The sequence below is a fragment of the Furipterus horrens genome, unplaced genomic scaffold, assembly GCF_987537825.1.
Source record: "Furipterus horrens unplaced genomic scaffold, mFurHor1.1.pri manual_scaffold_6, whole genome shotgun sequence".
NCBI classification, from domain to species: domain Eukaryota; kingdom Metazoa; phylum Chordata; class Mammalia; order Chiroptera; family Furipteridae; genus Furipterus; species Furipterus horrens.
In genome coordinates, this window is record NW_028327176.1 from 12,989,634 (window position 1) to 13,012,497 (window position 22,864).

Genomic DNA, 22,864 nt, shown 5'->3' on the forward strand with positions numbered 1-22,864 from the left:
AAGGAACAATTCTGTTAATTCAAGGAAATTCAAATGCCACTTATTCTCTCTTTTTTCCCTCAATAAAAATTAAAAATTGCAAAGGTTGTTAAAGTTAGAATACTTACAAATTCTGTATCTGTCCACATCCGAAGTCGTTCCACTTCCCCTGATCGACGATTCCGTCTGATGTTAATGTTGTCCATTTCTTGCAGTACAGCTTCGGCAGTACTATGATCATATAATAAAACTAGGGTTTAGACATTGTGGAACCATACGCTGTATCATCCACATAAAAGAGAGCTTCACCAAAAAACAATTAAGTCATCTATGATATATAACTGTACATAACATCCCTTTTGGAATTTGGATCCATCAGAAGATAATGCCCCCCCTCCCAAAAAATGGAACCAAACACCTTAATATATTTATTAAAGTAAAGCTTATAAAATAGGAATTTTTTGTTTATAAGGCTCCAAATATTTAAATCCATAATGCCACTATAAACAATTGATGAGATCCATGGCACTAAAAATAAATTCAATCTTTTTATTTCAAGATGGCATTGAGAATTATATAGGATAAAGAAATTGCAAAATGTTTAAAGCCAATAAGATAACAGAACAAGTATTTTTAGAAATTAGAGAACACTGACATCCACAAAATACATGCTAACATTAGCACATTTTATCTTTTAAACACTTACTATGTTTCCAGACACTGATCTAAGTATTTAACAGGTGTACATCTGAAACTAATACAAAATAATATTGAATGTAAACTGTAATTTAAAAAGTTAAAAAATATAGAAAAAAATAAAAATAATAACTAATACTCAAATTTGACATCATCACTATAGAATATAATTTCCTCTCCTACCAAATAGGCATTATACTGACCTCCCTTCTCAAGGCCTTTTAAAGGATTAAGTGGGATAATTTATTATGTGAGCAGAGTAACACTAACTAGGCTAGCTCACTAGCTACATCCCATATGCCCCATCTCAAAGACCTTCAATTCAAAATCTTAACTAAGCAAAACTACATATCAATAATGAGAACTGAATGTTGTCTGAAAATAGTTAAGAAAACAAAAATTAAATGACTATAGTGAGGATAGAATAAAATTAACTTTTATAGAATCTATGCACAAGAGTTTAAAACAGGTGAGAAAAATTTAGCTATTACATAAATTATATTAAATATAGGAAACTGATTAGGAACTGACAATCACTGCTAACCACTGTTAATTCAAATTAAGTTATAAAATAACTATATCACTATTTCAGTGCTTATTTTTTAAAATACAGCTGCTTAAAATCAAATAATTAAATGAACTGCTTACTATATAATCATTCATACCTATTAACTAGCTGATCAAATAACAAACTCTGGTTCACGCTTTCAAATCTGTTTTTCCTGGAACGACAACTTTTTCTGACTTCCATGTCACCATTTATACACGAAAGGTCTCCATCTCCCTTCTTTTCCCCTCGAAGGGGATGGCTTCGAAGGGCTACAAGAAGAGAGAAATTTTCATTTCAAAGTACAGAGTATAAAAAACAAGAAAAAAATTACTTTTAAAAGACTACAAAAAGTTTACTATAACCTCATAAATGGCTTTAATATCCAATAGTCTAAAATTTCTATAAATGCTTACAAATCTGTGATAATTAATTTCCCTTGCACTGATTTCTCAACATTTAACAATTACATATGTATTTACTATGACTGAAATCATCACTTCCAACTGTATGCTGAGCATACTAGTAAATCACTCTATTTTACCCCACTTTAAAGCTTTAACTGTAACAGCACTATAAGAATTTCAATACCAACCAGTTTCATAATAGAATACTCACATAAGCTACTATGTCCGTTTGGTAATGTAGCACCAGGCTGAGAAGTTAACCTAGAACACAATTATATTTAATATGCAAACACATCAACATTGATTTAAAAAAGCAAAAAATGCAATACTGGTGGAATCATTTTAATCTTTAAAATGTCAGTAATAATGTTACTTTTTTAAGAGTAAAGACTTTTTTTACCATAACCTTGATAATATACCAATTAATAAAATATAGAATCATTTCATTACTTCAAGAACAGCTTTAATAATAGCACTTAATGTCTCTTCAACTCTAAGTTAAAATCCAATAAAAAGGCTTAAGCTTAACAAGTACCATAAATTAACTGAGGTCATCACTAGCAAATGTTTTAGACATTTACTACTGATTTGGTTGACAAAATAAAATTGAAACAACAAATTTACTCAAACAAAAAAAATGTTAGCACTATTTTTTTTACAATTTTATTTATTTGTTTGTTTGTTTGTTTGTTTTGAGAGAGAGGGGAAAGGAGAAATAGAGGGAGAGAAACATCACTGTGCGGTTGCCTCTCACGCGCCCCCAACTCGGGACTTGACGTGCAACCTAATTATGTACTCTGACTGGGAATCGAACCAGTGACACTTGGTTTGCAGGCCCACACTCAATCCACTGAGCCACAGCAGCCAGGTCAAATAAAATTTTTAAGAAGAAAAACATACTTGAACACCAATATCATTTAATTATTACTTCAAGTATTTTATTACACATTCTAAACTAATGATAAAAACTTAGCTAATTTCCCAAAATTGTCCTTGTGCAATTCTTCCTTTTGGGTGGAAGAAGAAAAATGTTAAAGAAGAGATGCTTAAATGTTCATCAAAACATGAAAACTTAAGAAAAAAGTCATCATATGCCTTACTATAATTAGGAAGTTCAAAAACTAAATTGTTGCCCTGGCTGGTGTCGCTCAAATAACTGAGCACTGGCCTGTGAACCAAAAGGTTGCCAATTTGATTCCCACTCAGGGTACATGCCTGGGTTGTGGGCCAGGTCCCTGCTTGGGGGCATCTGAGAAGCAACCAATAGATGTCTCTCTTATACATTGATGTTTCTCTCCCTTTTTCTTCCTCCCTTCTCCTCTCTCTAAAAGTAAATAAAATCTCTTTTAAAAATACTAAATTGATACATAATAGAAGAGCTGTTCCTATAAACTTATTAAAGTATTTCTGAAAAATCCAACAATTATTATTTTCAAAGATAAAAAAACAAGGGAAGGCCCTGGCTGGTATGGCTCAGTGGATTGAGTGCCGGTCAGCAAACTAAAGGGTCGCCAGTTCGATTCCCAGTCAGGGCACATGCCTGGGTTGCAGGCCAGGTCCCCAGTTGGGGCGCATGAGAGGCAACCACACATTATGTTTCTCTCCCTCTCTCGCTCCCTCCTCCCCCAACTAAAAATAAATAAAATATTAAAAATAAAAACAAGGGGAGACAGTCAGAAAATAGTAAATATATGTAATTGTCTTCTACTATCTATGTGGTTTGCATAAATATTTATTTTTTTATTTATTGATTTTAGAGAGAGAAGAAGTAGGGGGAGGGGAGAGAAACACTGACTATTGACTTCGTTGTTCCACTCACCCATGCATTCATTGGTTGCTCTCTGCATGTGCTCTGACTGGGAATCAAACCAACAACCTTGGCATATAGGGACAACACTCCAGTCAACTGAGCTACCCAGCCAGGGATGTATAAATTTTTTTAACTAAAATATTTTAATGCTTCTGGTTATCCTGGCACTCTTCATGTTAAATCATAAATGTTAAGTATTATAGCTTCATTATCAATATCACTGCCTAGTAAAGGTTACAGCTAAGATGATTAAAAGATATGAACAGCCCTAGCTGGTGTGGCTCAGTGGATTGAGAGCCAGCCTGCAAACTGAAAGGTCACTGGTTCAATTCCCAGACAGGACACAGGCCTGGGCTGCAGGCCAGGTCCCCAGTTGGGGGCACAAGAGAGGTAACCACACATTGATGTTTCTCTTCCTCTCTTTCTCCCTCTCTTCGCTCTCTCTAAAAATAAATAAAAATAAAATCTTAAAATAAAAAGATATGAACAAAAACTCAAATTACTATGCGTCTTCAGAATGTCAAATAATAAATAAATAAATAAAAACACCAGCCCTCCTTTCCCCCAGAAAAAACAAAATTATGTTTTTCTAATACACCACCTCTTGAAAAGTATTTTACTTTCAGCACCTTTGTATACCAAGTACACAATTCTCCTGACATTCAAATTTGACTACAAAGTAATGCAATTGGTATAACAGGACATTCCTTAGAAGATTATGATGTGAAATTTTCTATAATCACTCTCAAAATTCATGTAAAACCAAGTTTTAAAAAATCAATTTTATTCATAAATACATTTTGGCTTGGAACCCCAATATAACATTAACTCAGTCTGATCAATTTATTCACATGTCTTGGCTCCAAATGAATTTTAGCTGTATGCAAAACCAAATGGTTAAAATTATACATACTTAAATTATTCAGAAGAATAAGATGCTAACTAACCCTAATGTATTTCTACAAAAGAAATATAAAACTTTTCTGAACGATAGCATCATAAAAAAAATAAAAGCACAATAAGATTTTTGGCCCTCTTAAGAAGACAGTGCTTACTTGGGGTTTTCCTTTTTGTTTTGTTTTGTTTTTTATTTGTTTGTTTGTTTTGCTAATGAGGGATGTCTTATTGGGGGAGGGGAAAAACACATATTCTTCAATCTAATTATCTTTCAATCACAGATACTGTCAGCATTTTACCATTATAATTTATCTTATAAAAAGGGAAGAATTTTTTAAACAGACAATATTAAATACTGTGTATATAAAAGAAATACTGGGACTTTTAAGGGTCAACCTGTCTATACAACACTGTATGTAAAAAGTCTCCCTTTTTTATTTTAATTCTCACCCAAGGATATGTTTACTGATTTTTAAAGGTAGGAATAGGAAATACAATGTGAGAGAGAAACATTGACTGGCTGCCTCCTGTAAGCACCCCAGACCGAGGACTGAACCCATAACCTAGGTATGTGTCCTGGCTGGGAATCAAAACTGCAGCGCTTTGGGGTATGGGACAATACTCCAACCGACTCGCGCACCAGGACAGGGCTAAAAAGTCTCTTGAATCGATGTTCCAAAAAGTTAATCACTTAAAATGTAACCAGGTGGGTTCACTGCTTAAAGGAATCCTCCAATAAATCCTTTATGATTATAAATAGTCTACTTTGTTTATTTTTAAAAAGGAGAGTTCACTGGGGGATATCTCCCTATATCTCTATTTCCTAAATTTTTTAAATGGAGACAGTATCACTTTATATTTGATAATCATTATATTGAGTTTTCTATACTTTTAATTATCTGTAGCAACTACCAATGCAATATCAAATTAAAAGTCATTACTTATTCTCCTTTTCCCATATGAACCTAAGGCATTTAATGACTTAGAGGGTTTTAAAAATCAATTCAGCAAAAGCCTCAGTTTGGAAGACCTTAAGCTCTACTACCCTTCAATTCCAATATGCCTTAGGAGTCTAACAGATGCTTGGTTATATTTCGCCTAACCTCATTATTCCCTCATCATGAAACAAATTTTTTACACAATACATTTAAGTTTAGTTTTTTTTACCAAAGATTTAATTTTAAGATTTTATTTATTTTTTAGAGGAAGTGGAAAAGAGGGAGAAAGAAAGGTAGAGAAATATTGATGTGTGAGCATCTGTTGCCTTTTGCACACACCCAACCAAGGACCTGGCCCGCAACCCAGGCACGTGCCCTGACCAGGAATCAAACCGGCTACCTTTCGGTTCACAGGCTGGTGCTCAGTCCACTGAGCCACCACACCAGCGAGGGCTCAGAGTTTAATTTTGTATCTTAGAGTATGCCTCTTTCCCCAGGTTGCCAACAACAACAACACACATACTGACACATACCGTCTCCGTGTTAAATAATCTACTGGCCAAATAAATGCCAGCTGTCAAAAGTCCATAAAATGAGATTCTGTACTCAAAATATTTTCAGTGCCAACATCTATCTAGGTTAGCGTGTATCTTTGTGCATTTCTACATATAAGATAAAGAATACAGAGTAAATATTTTTGACCAAACAAAATCAATCATTATAATTACATTGATGAACTTGGACCTCCAATATATAAGCCCAGATTTCTCCCCAAAAGACAACTCTATTTCAAATTTTTTATGAAAACTTAGAAATTCTAGTTCCACTTTTACCTCTCTCTTCATCACTTTAGGAGTCATTATTTTCCATAGCTAACACTAATTCTTATCTATACTCAATTTTTCTCCAAATGAATAACCAATAAGGAATTGGTTGACTAGGTGTCATTCCGCTAAGTGAAAGGTCACTGGTTTGATTCCTGGTCAGGGTACATGCCTGAGTTGCAGGTTTAATCCTTGATAGGGGTGCATAGGAGAGGCAACCAATTAATGATTCTCTCTGACATTGATGTTTCTCTCCCACTCTTTCTCCCTTCCTTCTCCTCTCTCTAAAAATAACTAAATAAATTTTTTAAAGAAATTTAATTTACTTTCAATGTTCATAAGAATTTATATTACAAAATAAAGAAATCGGGATTCTCAGGTTCATTACATAAAAACACCCAGAAGCCTTCAAATAAATCTTGATTTTTGTATTTATCCTATCTCAAAATCTAAAGTATATTTAACCGTAAGTTTTGCTTAAAATACAATTCTGTTGACTCTAATAGGTGAAATGGCATTTTCTTTTCAAGTCATATGAAACACCAAAAGATTCTAAGTATAGCATTTACATTCCTAGATAAAAGTTTAACTCAAAAAACTTTTAAAAATGTGAAATGCTATTCTCCTGCCAAGACAGAAACAGTAAATTTTGTTAGCATTCACTATTTAAGCTTTCTATTTCAAATGTATTTCGTATACTTTTTTAAAGTATCACCTCTAAAGTAGCTAAAAGGAAGCAAAACTATGTTTCTTCCCCTCCAAATTTTTGAGGTCTTTCTATGAAAGACATCAATTTATATAAAGGCCTTCCAAGTGGATAAGATGGGGAAATCTAGTGTATTACATCCTCAGACTTGAATTAAACCATTAAAATTAGTTTACAGTTAAAGGTCAAACTTTAACACTAAAAGAACATTTTTTAGAAACATTCATCTAGAAAAAGAAGCCTGATTCACACTCACTAAATAAATACCAGTGGCAGATTTTAACAGGGAGATCAAGTCTAGACATGTAATTAAAGGGCAGCACTCACCTTGAGAAATATCATTATACTGATTTGGATCATTTTCATCTCACATATGAACATGAGAAAGGAGGAAAAAAAATCAACAGACTATACTATAACTCCTTTATTTTTCTACTTAGTTCCCAGACAATGCAAAATTAAAAACTTTACAATACCACTATATGCTGTACACCTGAAACTAATATAATACTGAATGTCAATTATAATGGAAAAATAAAAATTTTTAATGTTTTTTTAAAAAGAAATAAAAAAGTGTAAATAAAGTGGTACCTTTTCTGGACCATACTGAAACAGGTACAGATTCTTTAGGGACTAGTAAAAGTATACTACTTGTCAAAGTTTGTATAACCCCAAAGACGTTTTTCATTAAAAAATTTTATTTTATATATATATATCTAAAAATATATAATATACATATTTATATATATATATAGTTGTTGTTTTTTTAAATACTTCAAGGAGTAAGGAAACCAAAGAATTTCCCTTTTACTTTTCTTTGCAGCTGGCACATTATCAGTACTTCTCTAGCAAAGACTGAAAATAAGGGAAGCTAAAGATTCTGAGGTCAGAATTTAAATCTTTTCTATGTATGTGCTTATCCTCTCTAGAGTAAATTATTACCATTTACTTTGGTAAGTAAACTGAGTTTTCCTGCTACATATTAAATCAGACACAAGAAAATTTAAGTTGAAAACAAGGAGGTAAATGAAAAGATTTCTTTAAAAATTTAATTTAGATTTTATTGTATTTTAATATGTCAATTCATGTGGAATATTTAATTTTAGAAGGGGAGATCTTACTTATCTTCAAATAAAAAAAATAAGTCTAACCATATGTTCTTACTTAAATTTTCATGACTATATGCATGTATGCATATTTAAGACCTAGCAAAAATCTATATTGTTTTAGTAATAACTTTCTATTACATATTAACTATTTTATAAAACAAATATAGTTTATGGAATATTTAGGGAAAATAACATTATAAGTTAAATTTAATACAATTTATAAATATTTCTAGATACTAGCAGCTTTATAATTTAAGAAAATTAGCATTAACATCAACCCTGAATCACATCAAATAATTCATGAAAAAACAATCAGTGAGTTCTCACTTCTCACCTGGCCTGTCCAGTTGATATGTTCCATTCCTCTCGCTGACCAGTAGTTCGTGATTTTGATTTGTCTTTGCAAACAGAATCAGGTTGTTTCAAAGTGCGTTTGGCTGGAGGAGACACGTGACTATCACTTAAACTACCATCAACCTCAGATTTCTGAAAGACAAAGGTTAAGATGTATTTATTATTCCTATTAAAACACATAGAATTACTAAATTATTGAATAAAATACAATATTTATTCAATGAATAAATATCCACTGAATGAATCATTCTACAAGTGTAGTAAAATGTATAATCTGTAAATACAGAAAAAAAGTTAGAAAAAGTATGTTTAGTCTTGTTTGTATTTTTACAGTTTTAGAAAAATAAAATAGTTTCAAGCCTATAGCAAAGGTGTGTGCATACCTTTTTATGACAGGATTTCTCATTCCTCTCCTAAATATTCCGCTGTGCACATCCCAAAACAAGGACACTTTGCTCCATTACCATCATTCAACCCTCCCAATCAGGAAATTAACATTGATATAACACAGAATCCATGAAAATTTTATCAAATGTCTCAACAATGTCTCTCCTTCCTTTACGGTTCAGGATCCTATCCAGGAACACATATTGTATTTAGCCATAGGATCTCCTGTCTCCTTTAATCTAGAACAGCTTTTTAGTCTTTCCCCATCTTTCATGACCTTGATTGAAAAAAGAGTACAAAGCCACTCTGACTGTTGGGGCTCAGTTGGTTGGACATCTACCCACCAAGGGCGGGGTCACTGGTTCAATTCCTGATCAGGGCACATGCCTGGGTTGCAGGTTCAGTCCCCAGTAGGGGGAGTTTGAGAGGCCACCGATCAACGTTTCTCTCCCTCTCTTTCTCCCTTCCTTCCCCTCTCTCTAAAAATAAATAAATAAATAGTTGGGTTTTTTTTTTTAAGAGTACAAAGTCTTTCATTCTCCTGAATGACCTTCATCCTTGGTCTATTTGATATTCTTCATAACCAGATTCAGGCCATACATTCTTGGAAAGACTATACAAAAATGACACTGTACACATTACACCTATCCATTATTAACACCCTGATCACCTCGTCAAGTTGTTGTCGGCCAGGTTTCTTCATTGTAAAGTCTATATTTCCCTTTGTATTTGATTATACTGTATGGAATTATTCTGAGAATTCAGCAATATCTTGTTCCTCATCAAGCCTCTACCCACCAGCCTTAGCTTTCATTGGCTACTCTTGCCTTTATCTAATACCATTATGATTACCTAATCCCCTCATTCCTTCTACATCTTCTAGTTGGCATTCTACTTTAAAGAGCTTTCCCTCTCCCCTTTGCCCAATTCATTTCCTCATTTATTTATATCAATATACATTCGTGGAATCTTATTTTATTCTATGGGTTATAACCCATTGCTCCATTTATTTTATTGCTCAAATTATGAAAGGTTTAGCCACTGGGAGCCCTTTCAAAATGGTTCCTGTATCTTTTTGACACATCCTCATCATTTTGAATATTTCCCTTACTTTATGGAACAAAAGAAATCTCTAAAGCTTATATTCTACTTTCCCTCCCCGATCCTAAGAATTAGCTATTTCTGCAAGGAGCCCTTGTTCCTTTCCAGCAAGGATGGTATTTAGTAACCAAGACTTGAGCAACAGGAGCACTTACTGTTACTGCGGGTTTCACTGCTATTGAGTCCTCTTAGCAAAGAGAGCTGTGAAATATATTAATATACACACAGACACATACACACATCTATACCTATTTCTTAATCTGTGCATAAATAAAAAACTAAATGTGTGTACATCAATGCTTCTAATTCTTATTCCACACCTTAAGTTTCTTTCTAGACTTTCCCTTTTGTAAGCCCTACTCAGCAAGAAACCTGGTTTCCATCATCTTCAATACATTTATTTTTGTCTTATGTATTCTTCCAATTAATTTGGTTAAGCTAACCAATCTCTCAACCAGAGACCTCAAACCATCACACTGCCATTACTGCCTCTCCAGCTGCATATCCTCAGACTACAGGAAGGACACTCCCTCTACAGAGCAGCTCTCCAATTCACCATGCAATTCCTTGGAAACAGGATGGGTGAGGAAGAAAGTGAAGGGAAGGACCTTTTGTTCAGAAATAATTTAATCCATAAGCTAATACTTTACCAAGACATTATAGATCAGTATTTCAAAGGACTGTACGATCATTTTCAATATGCTATCATATAAGGATATTTTAAGCCATGGCTGATGTGGCTCAGTGGATTGAGCACTGGCCTGTGAACTGAAAGGTCACTGGTTCAATTCCCCATCAGGGCACATGCCTGAGCTGCAGGCCAGGTCCCCAGTTGGAGGTATACAAGAGGCAACCAATCGATATTTCTATCATACATGGATGTTTCTCTCCCTCTCTTTCTCCCTCCATTCCCCTCTCTAACAGTAAATAAATAAAATCTTTTTTAAAAAGATATTTGAGTTTGGTCTCCTTTTATGTTACAAATTCCTTTTAAGAAAAATATATAAAAACTATCCATTTCATAAATGCACACTTCTATATCATACCAAAGCACTACAACTACATTACACAAATAGTCAAAATACAGCCACGAGCAAACAAACAGAAGAAAAACTTACAACGTATGTTTAAAGGTATCCAAGGCTAGTCTATAGAATCAATTCATTTGCCAAAAATTTTTTCACAAAAAGACCAATTTCTAATTTTGTGACTTAATATAATTTACTGTGAGCTAGTTTTAAAGCCACAAGACCACACTCATACTAACGGCACAAAGGGAAAAACAGTTAGAAGTTCAAACATCAGAGTGTCTAATAATTAAGAATAATAAACATCTTAGTTATGTAACATACCACAACTTATTAGTTTAAGTTCTCAAGAAAAACTGGTTAGCTGCTTCCAAACCATCCTCAACAGACTACCCTTGTCACTCCAAATGTGCTCCACCCCAGTCAGAAATCATTTTTGACATCACCAGGTGATTCTTACACACATTCAAGTTTGAAAAGCATTTATTATATAACATATTCAACAAGTACTCATTAAGGAAGCAATGTCATGTGTTCTAAGCTAAGGTATATTTGTGAACACAGAAACTAATACCTATAAAACTACTTTACCAATTTAGATAGCCCAAGCCAGCATTACTCCTAATCAAATCCCACCACTCACTCTTTAAGACCCATCTCTGCCCTGAAATCTCATCCAAATATCTAACCTAATTAACCTTTCCCCTCTACTAGCTCCAACTTTACAATACATTCTGGCACTTAATTATATTCAATTTAGCATTATATATTTATTATCTTTAACTGGTATCCAAATCTTGAAATTCTAACAAGATTTTAAATTCTTTAATTTTTTTTTAAAAATTACCCTATTTCTTTTTAATTCCATACAACAGCATGCAAAAAAATAAATAAATAATAGAGGGGTATTTCCCCAAGTTTGTTCAATAAATTATTAATAGGAATTATTAGGGGAAATAAAGGAAAGCTAATGGTAAAATAAGTTTGGGAAACAATGATGTCCAAGATTTTTGGCCGGAAGACTTCTGAGTTTTTAATATGTTAATATGCAGTGTAAATCTCTAAGAATGGAAGACAGTATGGAACATTTCACAAACTTACTTGATCAAGCTCTCTTTTTTCACAAAGCATCTGTAGGCAATGAAGTTTTACACACATACACTGGGAATAAGTACTATGTACTTATATACTTACCGAATTAAAAAATAAAATATTTGAAGTTCAGTCATTTTTTTAAATAATTTGAGTTATTATGTAACTCTTTAACTATTTAAAGAAGTTTGTATGTTTATTGGTCAGTCTCTCATATTCTCTGGCTTTTTTCAGTTCCATTCAGAGCATCTCTCAAAAGTGTTGTCCACATACTACTCGAGTCAGAAATCACCTGGATTTCTCATTAAAGAAACATAACCTGTTAAACTAGAACCTCTTAAGACAAGGTATCTTTAATGAGGGCCTCCCAAATGATTCTGAGTACACAAAAGTCTGAGGACGTCTGGCACATAAACCAGTTTTGAATATAATATGAGGCACATCGCCCTAACTAATCTACAGTACTTCTCTTATGGATAAGTTTCGCTCTTTCGTCAGAATAAACAGCATTACAAAAAATCCCTCCCTCTAGAGAAATCTAGAGATTTAGGTAAAGTAAATGAGCAAGATGTAAATATATGCAAAATGATTACTTCAGCACCATTTTATTAACTTTGAGTTTTGGGAAAGCTTTTACCTACAAACCTGATACTAACAGTTTACTTTTAAGAGGATAATCATAGGTTCAACCTTAACTTTTTCATCTTCAAAGCATTTTGCTAGTTAATTATGACCTAACCCTTTGAGGAAGGGCGTTACCAGTTTCAGGCCAAAAAGTTTAAGAGAGATTATGCAATCTACTTACAGTCATTTAGCAATCCCTGTCAGAGTCATTACAATCCATGAGTAGGAAAGGCACCTCAAAGTAAGGGAATAATTTCATTCAACAAACGTCTATTGAGAACCTACTGTATACATAAGACAGCGGGGCAATAGTAAAACAGATTAAGACCTACTTGAACTCAATACACAATCTATTAAGTTGACAAACGGTCGCAATGATGATATATAGCATATTATAGTAAGTACTGTAATAGAAGTATACAATTCTCCGAAAGCAGAAAATAAAAATGAGAACTGCTGAAAGAGATGAAGGAAGATTTCACAAATGAAGTGAACTTTATTTTGTAACAACATAATAATGGAGCACATAGAATGGTCAGAGGAACATGATTCAGAAAAGACAAAGTCATCCAACCTAAGTGATTTTTTTTCTCTAAACTCTAATATTCTAAAATCGTTAATTTTCCCAATTTGCAAAAATCATTTTCTCCTCAAGTCTCATCAGCTTCCACAATACTACAAATCACATAAAATTAAGCAAAAGACCTTGAGAATAATGAAGCAGAGACTTTCTGCTGCTTTGATTTTCAGGGGAGGCTTCACACTCAGATCAGAATTTGTCAGAAATCCAGAACCTGGACTTTAATGTAAAGACAAAAAGAATATATCCAAGTACAGCATTAAAAAATGAGAAATTCAAGGCAACAAGTAAATTAGCAGACCACTTAATTAATTCAAGACTTGATGATGCCTCATCTAAAATTATAAAAGTAGAAAATAACAAATTGATTCCAGAAAGCAAAATAATTAAGATATTAGTAAAATAAGCATTCAAATTAAGACAACAGGGCAGGTGTCAAAAGTAGCTGTTTTTTAGTGTACAGGAGGAGGCCAGGGGACAGATGTTTAAGGGAGAAGAGTTATGCTGAATTCTGATTTCAAAAGTTAGGCTTACCAGAACAGAAAGAGACTCGTACACACAGAGAACATTTTGACGACTGCCAGATGGGAAAGGGGTTGGGAGAATAGGTTAAAAAGGTGAGGGATTAAGAAGTACAAATTGGTAGTTACACAACAGTCATGGGGATGTAAAGTACAGCACAGGAAATGTAGTCAATAATATTGTAGTAACTACATACGGTATAAGACGGATGCAATATTTATGGAGATGATCACTGGGGTGTACACCTGAAACTAAAATAATAATGTATATCAGCTGTAATTGAAAATTTTTTAAATTATTTAAAAAATAAGAAAGAAAGTTAGATTTCCAGCCACAAATCTAGGGAGATGTCTATCAGGCTGTAGGAAATGCAACTCTGAGTTAGAACAAGGTGAGGACTAGAGACAGATAGGAAATGGTAATAAAAGAATCATAGGTAATATAAAAAATGAAAAAAAAAGAAGGAAGAAGTCAAAATTTTTAAAAATGCCTACATTAAAGGGATAAGCAGAAAGGATCTCATGTAAACTAGAGAAAAACAGTGTCTCACCAAAACAGGGGGAATGGAAGTTTGCTCCAAAAAGACCAAACAGGAGTAAAGCCGATAAACTGTGAACTGGTAATTTACTATGTGAATTAGTCCCTGTAACTTCTGATAGTGCATTTCTCTAGATGAAGAACTTATAAGGGGTCTCAGAATTAAGCAAGAAAGAAGACAATAGTCTAAAGAGGTCACAAAGTCAAAGAAGCCAGAGAAGGATTTCCTTTTTGAAAAAGATAAGATGACCTGGTTTCTTGAATATAGAAGAAAAAGAATCACAGAAGAGAATAAAATAAAATGAAATTTTAAAGATTAATGAGGATAACTGATGTGAAAAAGATCCTTGAAGAGACAAGAAAAAGAGAATGAGAAACATTATTTTCCAGGTTAGATCAGAAAGTATATGGGCGCAATCAATGTTTTCCAGTTTCCTTTATAAGACAGCCTTTCTTTCCTACCTTTTTAAAAAAATAAGTAGTCCTGTTTTTATGAGAAAGCTTAGAAGTACAGTCAATTTCTTTTTCCCTCATTTGTAAAATGAATGCACAGAGGCAGCAGTTACCATGACTGCAGAAAACAAAATTCTTGCTGCTCCTTATTCATTTAGGGCCAATACTATGCTACAAAGTCCTAAAACTCAAGGACACACACTATCCTAAATTTCCTCCGTATACCACAAAAGCACTGGCTTATTAGTTTAATGTTTCTGAACAATCATCATGAAAAAATATGGAAAGGGAAAAAATATATAGAAATGAGCTAAGGTATTGTAAAAAGACTTAAAAAGTCGATTATAATTTAAAATGCATTTCTCTTCCTGGTAATTTTTTTTTAATCTGAAAATATTACATAGTTAAAATGACAGAGACAGTGTGGGTGCTGGAAAATGCCACAGACTTAAATGCTAGACAAAAACAGTCTTATACTGATGCTAAAGCAATACTACTGTAATTCAACTGTTCAACTCATTGTTAGAAGAACCAGGTGAGGTAGTATAAGTTATAAATATTATACCTACAGCCTGACAGTGGATACAGTCTCAAATAAGGATACTTGTTTGGCTTGATAGGATTAATAGAACTTCATAAACTTATTAATGATCTTCAGTGATTCATTCCTTCCACAAAGAAAATTTATAAAGTACCTACTATTGTGTTAGATACTAGAGATGCTTGATAAGACAGTCTCTACCCTTCAAAGAAGTTAAAGCCCAACTCCTTAAATCAACCAGTAAAAGTTAAAAAAACTTAACAGTGCTCAGAGTATTGGGGGATGGGGTGCATACTGATTTATCCTATTTGTAGGGCAATTTGGCAAAACTTATAAAATTTTTAATTACAGTTATCTTTGACCCAATAATTCCATTTCACCTAAAAGAGAAAGGTTATTTCCTACTACACTGCTTTTAACATTGAATACACAAAGGCACCCTGGCCGGTGTGGCTCAGTTAGTTGGAGCACCATCCTGTAACTAAAACGCTGCGGTTTCAAATGCCCATCAGGACACATACATGAGTAGGGGGTTTGTTCCCGGGTCCCAGCACATACAGGAGGCAACCCAATCAATGCTTCTCTGTCACATGAATGTTTCTTTCTCCCACCAATGTTTCTCTCTCTCTCCCTTCCTCTCTCTAAACTTAGGTGAGGATTTAAATAAATAAATAAATAAATAAATAAATAAAACAAAACATGGAGCTAACTTAACTGTGTTACAAGAGAGAAAGAACACTTAAATGAGTGGATGATACAATTATACAACAAAATACTAGAAAGCCAACAAGAAGAACATGTATTTAAGAATGTACATAACACATAGCTAACTTAGAAAAATTAAGTATCATAAATAGTATATAGGGTGTGATTCCATTTTTGTCAAAAACATACACATATAAATAGCCCACACATACATGTGCAGTAGTCTAGAAAGATGTACACCAGCTTTAACAGTTTTTATACCTAGGAAGAACAATCTGGAGGAATTAGGAGTGCAGGGGAAGGTCCTTTAGCTTTTTCTATGAACTTCCATATTGTTTGAAATATTTATTTCATAAATTTTTTAAAAAATAAAACATTTTGCCAGATAGTAAGATAAATTGGTACCTTAGTAAAATTTATTGTTACTGAAAAAAACTCCAAAGGAAAAAGAAAAAGGCAAAGTACATATATCCATTTTAAAAAACCATAGATTTTTAGACAATATAAGGCAGAAAGGGAAGTAAAACATTACAAGAGCATGTTTAGAAACTATGTGGTTAGAGGGAATGTAATTTTTTTAAAAATACATGTAAGATTTAAACTAAAAGAACAGAAGCTTATGTCTTAAGAGCAATCATCATCAACAACAACAAATGTACAAGGAACATTTACCAAAACTAACCAAGGAATTTAAAGCCCAACTCCTTAAATTAACCAGTAAAAGGTATAAACGCTAACCATAAACAGGGTAGCAAATATAAGTAATAACAAATCATATGAAGTATGTTCTCTGAACACAGTGGTATGAAACTACAAGTAAATAACAGATGACTAGAAAATAAATGCCCAACTATTTGGAAAAGTAAGCAATATAATTCTAAATAACTAACGTACCAAAGAATAAAGCAAGAAGAAAATTAGAAACTATTCTAAAATTAAAAGTTAAGTTATATATACACCAGGAGATTTTGAACAATTAAAAAATTAGTTAGAATCTTAGTATGAGACAAAATAGGAGATTAATCTGAGTAATCAATAAATCCATACTATATTTTCCATCTCTTATTGCTTTCCATCATATATTTATATTTTTCTACATCTAACAGAAAATATACATTTTTCTCAAGCACACAAAGAACATTTACCAAAACTGACAACATATTAGATCACAAAGAAAGCATCAATTCCACAAGAGAAATACACAAACTGTTATGAGAGAGACATGCCTTGCTCTTCAACAACTTCTTATGAAGGTGTCAATTCCCTGCAAATTAATCTAGGAATTCAAATATATTCCCAATCAAAATTCTAATTGAACCTTCTAATATTAATTGGAAATGTACATTAAAAATATAAAGATCCTTGAATATCTAAGTCAACTTTGAAAAATAAAGAGAAGGAACTTGCCTTTTAGGAATTAAGACATATTTCAAACCAGTCTTAGAAATAGTGTCTGCCACAAAAATAAACAGACCAACAAAAAAGAATACAGATCAGGACAGAACATATATGGGAATTTGGTGTTTTATAAGGTGGCCCTACAAAGGATAGGTTGTCTAGTAGAATCAATTTTTTTTAAATCAAAGACCTAAAAAGAAAGTAAAACTACATGTGTGCACAGAGTCACAATGTAAATAGTATCCAAAAGTCACTGATCTATAATATACAATACTCTTAAAAAATAAAAAAATATATAGCAAACCCTATAGAAATAGAAAAATGGGCAAAATATTAATAAGCATTTCAGAAATGAGGAAATAAAAAAATACTACAAAGACTTGCTCATATTCATTAGTAATCAAAGAAAAGCAATTAAAAGGGTTAAAAAAAATCCAAATATTGGCAGGGGTGTGGGGATATTGGAACCTGTATACACTACTCCTAGAAGTGAAGACCAGAGAAGCACACCTAGAGGTAATATTTAAGTACAAATACTCTACTCCTCCTGGGCATATCAAAGAAATTCCCGAACCAAGTCCCCAAGGGACACTGTATGAAGATACTAACTGCACCATATAACATACAACAAGTACACATTCTATGCCACTCACATAGACTATAGTATGAATGATGCTTCCTTGACTTTGGCAACATGGCAGCCCTATAACAGTGAACCAAAGAGACAAAAATGCTTGCCCACATGGTAAGGTTGTACACGCCTGATAAACATTTATTGACTGAATAAAAGAACAAAGGGAAAAGCAAAACTCACCACCAAAAGTTAGTCTTGATTACCTCCCAAGTGCCTGTCAAGTTTAGAAAACATATTTTATGGATATCTGAAGCACCACTGCTTCAGAGATCCTGATTTGGGTCCTACTGATAAAATATAGACATAAGCTAACAATGCTAAATATGTTTAATTAACTAGTATGTATTTTCATACATAAATACGCCATGTAATGTCTTTTCAAAAGGTTTGAAGTATGAACATTTTTCTCAAATGGAAAACATGTCTCTATCCCCAGAGATAGATTCCCAGAGCATAAAAGAAAATGTACACATTGATAAATCAATATCACCAAGCAGAGGGAAAGATAACAGACCAAGTACACCTCTACTAGAGACCACAAGCCCCACACTTAGTCTCTTTATAGGGACTTTTTTCCAAAGCTATTTTTAAAATATTGGGAAGCAAAGATATGGCAAAATGACATCCCAATATGCCTGCTCCTCTCCCTACATCACCCCCTGAAATAAGGCAGCAAGCAATTACTGAAAATCACTGTTCTGTATTTCATATCCCTACAGACTACTGTTCCCACTTTCAGTCCCAATGCAATCCTAAACACAACTTCAGATAGTCTAGTAAAAAATCTGACTATACACAGCACGTACAGTATTTTCTGACTATATAACAGCTGCCTTCTTCACTTTTTCAGATATTTGCATAAATCACTGATTGAACAGCACCGAAGAGTAGTGATAAATACAGATAAGACAGTGATATACAAGTGGAGAAGACATAACTAGATTTAGGCATTATCCCTACTACTTGTCCTTCTACAGGCCACTTAACCAGAACTAGATTTAGATATTATTCAGCTGACCAAAAAGTTTATTTAGTTTTTCCTATACAATGGCCCTAGTAGTGCTTAGTTGTCTTTAACTTCATTTGAAACAATTTTGTTAGATGTATTGTGACAGTTGTCATATCAGCATGCATTAAAAACAACTTATCAAGCCCTGGCTGGTGTGGCTCAGTGGACTGAATGCCGGCCTGTGAACTGAAAGGTTGTTGGTTCAATTCCCAGTCAGGGCACATGGATGCTTCTCTCACGCTTCAATGTTTCTCACCCTCTCTTTATCTTTCCTTTCCCCTCTCTCTAAAAATAAATAAATAATGTTTAAAAATTTGTCACAACTGATGAATGTCTGTGTAGCCATTTTAATATTGAAAATGGGAGAAAATAAACAACATTTTGGCACATTATACTTTACTTAATTTCAAGAAAGGTAAAAACACAAGTGAAACCAAAAAAAAAAAAAAAGATTTTTGCAGTGTATGGAGAAAGTGCTGTGACTGATTGAATGTGTCACAAGTGTTTTGCAACGTTTCTTGGTACCATTGACATTTTGGCCAAAACAATTATTCACTGTGGGGTTGTCTTATGCATTGGAAGATGTTTAGCGGCACCCTTGGCCTCTACCCACTAGAAGCCAATAGCAGTAGATAGCAACTACTCAAAATATTCAAATCAATAAAGTATTTGGTGAAAATGAAAAACCTGTTTTTTACAGAAAAAATTAAATGGACTTTTTGGCCAACCCAATACCTATCTGGCCTTCTACTTGCCATTTAATCTCCTCAGAAACTCAATTTCCTCAGCTGTAAAATGGGACTACCGTCACCTGCTTTATAAAGTTGTTGCAGGGATTAAATGAGATAGTATTAAACATCCGGCATGAGATGCTAAACAAACCTTATTTACTCCTCTCTCTCTCTCTTATTAGGCTACTACCAAATGGGCAGACAGGCAAAATGCTACAAGTAAAGTGAAGATTGTCAATATGAAAATAATTTAAAATGAGACATACTTTCCATTCCTTCACTCAAAAACTATTTATTGAGCAATATCTGGCAGACACTATTGTAGGCACTCAGGATACAGCTGTGAACATGACAATTTCCATCTTTAAAGAACGTCCTAGAGTTCCACTCAAAACATTCAGTAAGTAAAGGATTAGAACTCCTGCTGAGCATCTATATCATTCATTTAGTTTCAACCTAGAGCTGATTTCTTTGTTAATAATTTCTCATATGCATACCACTGTGCATCCTTACAGTCCTGGAGGTAGGAACTGTATTTTATTTATCTTCTAGTCTCAAAGTCCAATCATCAGGATTTTCACAAAATAGATCAGCTTAATATTCTATTCCATTCACTTAACAGATATTCATGAAGCATCTCCTATGAAGAATCTAGGGGAGAAAACTTTAACCAAAGCTATATGTGTATCCTACCTCCAGATAAAGCTACAAAAACAATCTAAAAATGAAAAAGAAAAGCTAATATGAAAATACTTACAGTTCAAAAATATCTTGTTTGTAATCGTATAGCATATACCCAAAGCATAATTCAATTTACAGCCTAATAACCTTTTTTTGTTAAAATTTTTATTTATTTATTTTTAGAGAAGGGGGGAAGGAAGGGAGAAAGAGAGGGAGAGAAACATCAATGAGGGGTTGCTTCTCACACGCCCCCAACTGGGGACCTGGCCCACAACCCAGGCATGTGCCCTGACTGGGAATCAAACAGGTACCTTTCAGCTCAATGGCTTGCACTCAATCCACTGAGTCACACCAGCCAGGGCTATAGCCCAATAACTTTAATGTGGATGTCTTTTCTATTGTTTGATACAGTATTTAACTCTCTAAAAATCCTTAGCTTTCATTTAAATAAAGTTAACACACTTTATGTATGGTTTTCCCCCTAACTTTGCACTGAGTAAATTACTCATGACTCATTTTTCATGAAAATCCTCCCCTAGCGTATAAGGATAACAGAAATAAAACATTCCTATAGTGCAAAACCAAAAATCCAAATATCAAGAAATCAACTCAGTAATGCACACAAATGAAACTTTATTGTATACGTCCAAAAAGAAATGCCAAGTGTACAATTCAAAGTAAAACAGCACTTTTCTCAAGTGCATCCTTAAAGAGACAGATCACTCTCTAGGTGCTGACATTGGTTGGGTTCCTGAGTTCTCAGAATGAGTTGTAATCCTACCCTCTGTCAAGGTGGTTTCCAGAGATTATTGGTTTATCCACGATTTTGTATTCAGGAGACATGCAATCAAGGATCTATCAAAGGATGGTTAAAAAGACTGCCAGGGGATGATTCAGGACTTCACCTCCACAGGTGTTGTAAGTTTCATCCATGACTTTAAAAAAAAATAATCCAATTTCGGTCTACGTACAGAAATGGCCAGTAACTGAATTTTTAAAGTGGCATTTTCAGTTGGCTATCTGAGAGAATCCTATGAACTCCACAGCTCCTATGGTTCAAAATTGTGACAGGGGACACTGCTTACCACACATTACTCAATACCACCTACGTGGTACTCCATGTGAATCTGATACAAGGAAAAACTTGCGCTACTCTGAGGAACCTGTATTTTTCCCTACTCATCTTCAACATTATTACATTTCCCTCTCAGGCTTCTTTCCTGTGTTTGATCCTCAATTAGACAACTCTGCTTGTGTTATATTGGCAACTGTAGGCGTGCTGAAAAAGAACGTACAGGGTGATAAAAGTACGGGGGGAGCAGGGGAGGTGGAAGAGGGTGTAGAGGGAATAAATGATGATTGAAAAAAATAATTAAATTTTAAAAGAAAGGAAAAAAGTAAGTGTAAGTGATATTAAAGAAGGACTCGGGGATTTTTTAAGTAAAATTAAAATGAAGCAAGCTTACCCATAAAGTTACTCAAAATATTTTCATCTTCACAATTAACATGTGGACCCAGGAAGTCAATGACCATCTCAAAAAGCACAAAAAGCTAGTGACAAAGCCAAAAGCAGCAGCAAACAGACCTAACAGAAGGATGAAAGAGTTGAAATATTTTTCAAAGACTGCTTTCCAATTCTGTGAATATAGTATCAGTCCATTTGCTGAGAGTGACTCTGAGGTGGAGCAAATAAATGCTAATTACTGAAGGTCAAATTCACTGACATAAAAAGAGGTCAAACTTTATACATGCCAACTAAACAAAAAAGCCAAACACTATACAGAAGTAACTGCAACCAACTGCAAAACACAAGTCAACTTGACATCTAAAAAGTGTGGGTAGAAGAAAATTCCTACAGAATGTATCATATGTTTATTTCCCCATCCTACACACACTTGAGGGAAAGGCAGCACTACAGGCATAGCTCATGATCCTATGGCTTTTTATAGCAAATGAAATGTCTCTAGACACAGTGGATGAAATAATCTAAAAAGAGCAGAAGGGAAAGAAGAGGGAAAAAATCAGCATCAGGTGTCAGGTGAAGAACGTTAACACAAAAGTAGAGAAAGGGGAACCTCCTCAATTATATATTTCATAGAGATATATTTCTTCCTACTAAAATAAGGTCAGCACAAGCTACCCCATCTCCCATCAGTAAGTCTTTACAGACACCAGCGAATGTCCAAGACCCCAGACATAGAAGACGCCTGGTAAGTACTACACCAGAAAGGGTAAACCAGGAGGAGTGCTGAATTCTTGAACCATAAAACTAACTCGAGACGAAGAGCTGACCAGACTCAAATCAATCCACTTCAGAAATACACAACAAAGAAATATACATCCCACTTCATAAATACATAATCCATAAACTTAAAAAATCAGAATTATAACTTATCCTCTCCTAAAGGACTAATTATGCACAATATAGGATTATTAAACGTCTTAAATTTCTCCAAGAAAGCAATTAGATCATTCCATCACCTTCTACACCCACAATACAAATCTTAAAACTGAAAAACAAATATGTCAAAGTAAATATTCATTAGCCTGTAACTTATGGTCTTTTAAAACATT

At 33.8% G+C, this 22,864-nt stretch overlaps 1 protein-coding gene across 1 annotated transcript in view; it reads right to left on the reverse strand.

The window, feature by feature from the left end:
- ATAD2B (ATPase family AAA domain containing 2B) overlaps window positions 1-22,864 on the reverse strand; it is a 130,223-nt gene that overhangs the window by 105,378 nt on the left and 1,981 nt on the right. Inside the window, exons 2-5 of the mRNA XM_090280952.1 lie at window positions 8,248-8,399; window positions 1,841-1,890; window positions 1,341-1,494; window positions 108-210 (exon numbers count right to left, since the gene is read on the reverse strand). Coding sequence (XP_090137078.1) covers window positions 108-210; window positions 1,341-1,494; window positions 1,841-1,890; window positions 8,248-8,399 — 459 coding nt within the window. The remainder of the gene's footprint in view (window positions 1-107; window positions 211-1,340; window positions 1,495-1,840; window positions 1,891-8,247; window positions 8,400-22,864) is intronic.